General features: G+C 56.4%; 1 protein-coding gene across 1 annotated transcript in view; it reads right to left on the bottom strand.

The window, feature by feature from the left end:
• Positions 1-1,231, bottom strand: part of LOC125481159 (myosin-6-like) — an 11,617-nt gene extending 10,386 nt beyond the window's left edge. The window contains exon 1 of the mRNA XM_048592356.1: positions 1,217-1,231. Within this exon, the coding sequence (XP_048448313.1) occupies positions 1,217-1,231 (15 nt within the window). The remainder of the gene's footprint in view (positions 1-1,216) is intronic.
• Positions 1,232-1,543: the final 312 nt, after the last annotated feature.

The following is a 1,543-nucleotide window of genomic DNA, read 5'->3' as shown; positions in this document are numbered from 1 at the left end:
GGGGTGGGGACAAAAGGTTAGAGAGAACACACTGGGACAGGGGCAGCTGATGGAGAGAGCTAACTCCCGCTCAGTCCTGTGAATTTCAAAGGAAAGGGGAGGAGGGACGGAGGGATGGAGGGAGAGACGGAGAGAGAGAGAGACGGAGAAAGGGAGAGAGAGAAAGATGGAGGGAGTGATGCAGAGAGGGATGGAGAGAGAGAGGGGTAGAGTTGGAGGGGGGGAGAGAGAGAGAGGATCTGTATTCTCCTGTTTGGTGCTCTATTCAGAGAATGGCCATTAACATTAGCACTGTCAGAGAGCGAGAGATGGAGAGAGGGATGGGGGCAGGGAGAGAGAGAGAGAGAGAGAGCCCTGTCTCAGCACGTGATCCCACTCTCTCCATCTCTCTCTCTCTCTCTCTCTCTCCCTGTGCTCATCTGACAGTCACAGGGTTTACTGCTGGTCTCTGAAGCTTACAGAGAGGGACAGGGAGAGGGTGGGGAAGGGAGGGAGACAGGAGAGAGAGAGACAAGAGAACGATAGAGAGAGAGGGACAGAGAGGGTGGGGAAGAGAGGGTGGGGAAGAGAGGGAGACAGGAGAGAGAGAGACAAGAGAGAGGGTGGGGATGGAGGGAGACAGGAGAGAGAGAGACAAGAGAGAGGGACAGAGAGAGGGTGGGGATGGAGGGAGACAGGAGAGAGAGACAGAGAGAGAGGGACAGAGAAAGGGTGGGGAAGGGAGGGAGACAGGAGAGAGAGACAAGAGAGAAGGACAGAGATAGAGGGACAGAGAGAAGGTGGGGGAGGGAGGGAGACAGGAGAGAGAGAGAAAGAGAGAGGGGGAGGGAGGGAGACAGGAGAGAGAGAGAAAGAGAGAGGGGGAGACGGGGAGACAGAGAGACAGAAAGGAGGGAGAGATAGAGAGAGAAAGGGAGACAGAGAGAGAGACAGAGAGGGACAGAGTGAGAGAGATAGATAGACAGAGACAGGAGGGGGAGAGAGAGAGAGAGAGGACAGGGAGAAAGAGAGAAGTTGACAGTGAAACAGAGAGAGAGGGAGAGAGCGGGTGAGAGGGAGAGACAGAAAGAGAGAGAGAGAAGGTGACAGAGAGACAAGAAGACAGAGAGAGATAGGGAGACAGAGACAGACAGTGAGATAGAGACGGAGAGAGAGGGAGCGAGAGAGAGAGACAGAAATCCATCAGTAGATTGTATGTGAATGAGCCTCGGATTACCCTTTCTCCCTCCATTTGCCCCTCACCCCCCCCCCCTCCCCCCCCCCCCCCCCCCCCCCCCCCCCCCCCCCCTCCCCAAATCCCGCCCACCCCCCGCTATGTCCCCGAAACACCTCCTCTACCCCTAACCCATTTGCAGACTCCCCTTGCTGAATCTGCTCCCTTTCCAACTGTGTCTCCCCCAGATTGCAAAATCGTCCTGACCCCCAAAACTAAAACACCTCCCCAAATTCCACGCCCCACCCCCCCATCCCCTCCCGCCGCTCTCCCTCGCTCCGGGTCTGCCTCAAACTGGAGATGGTAACACTCCAGTGATACCCAGTGAGA

Source organism: Rhincodon typus, unplaced genomic scaffold (assembly GCF_021869965.1).
Source record: "Rhincodon typus isolate 14 unplaced genomic scaffold, sRhiTyp1.1 hic_rhity00001071, whole genome shotgun sequence".
In the NCBI taxonomy this organism is placed as follows: domain Eukaryota; kingdom Metazoa; phylum Chordata; class Chondrichthyes; order Orectolobiformes; family Rhincodontidae; genus Rhincodon; species Rhincodon typus.
This window is presented reverse-complemented; position numbering and strand designations above follow the sequence as displayed.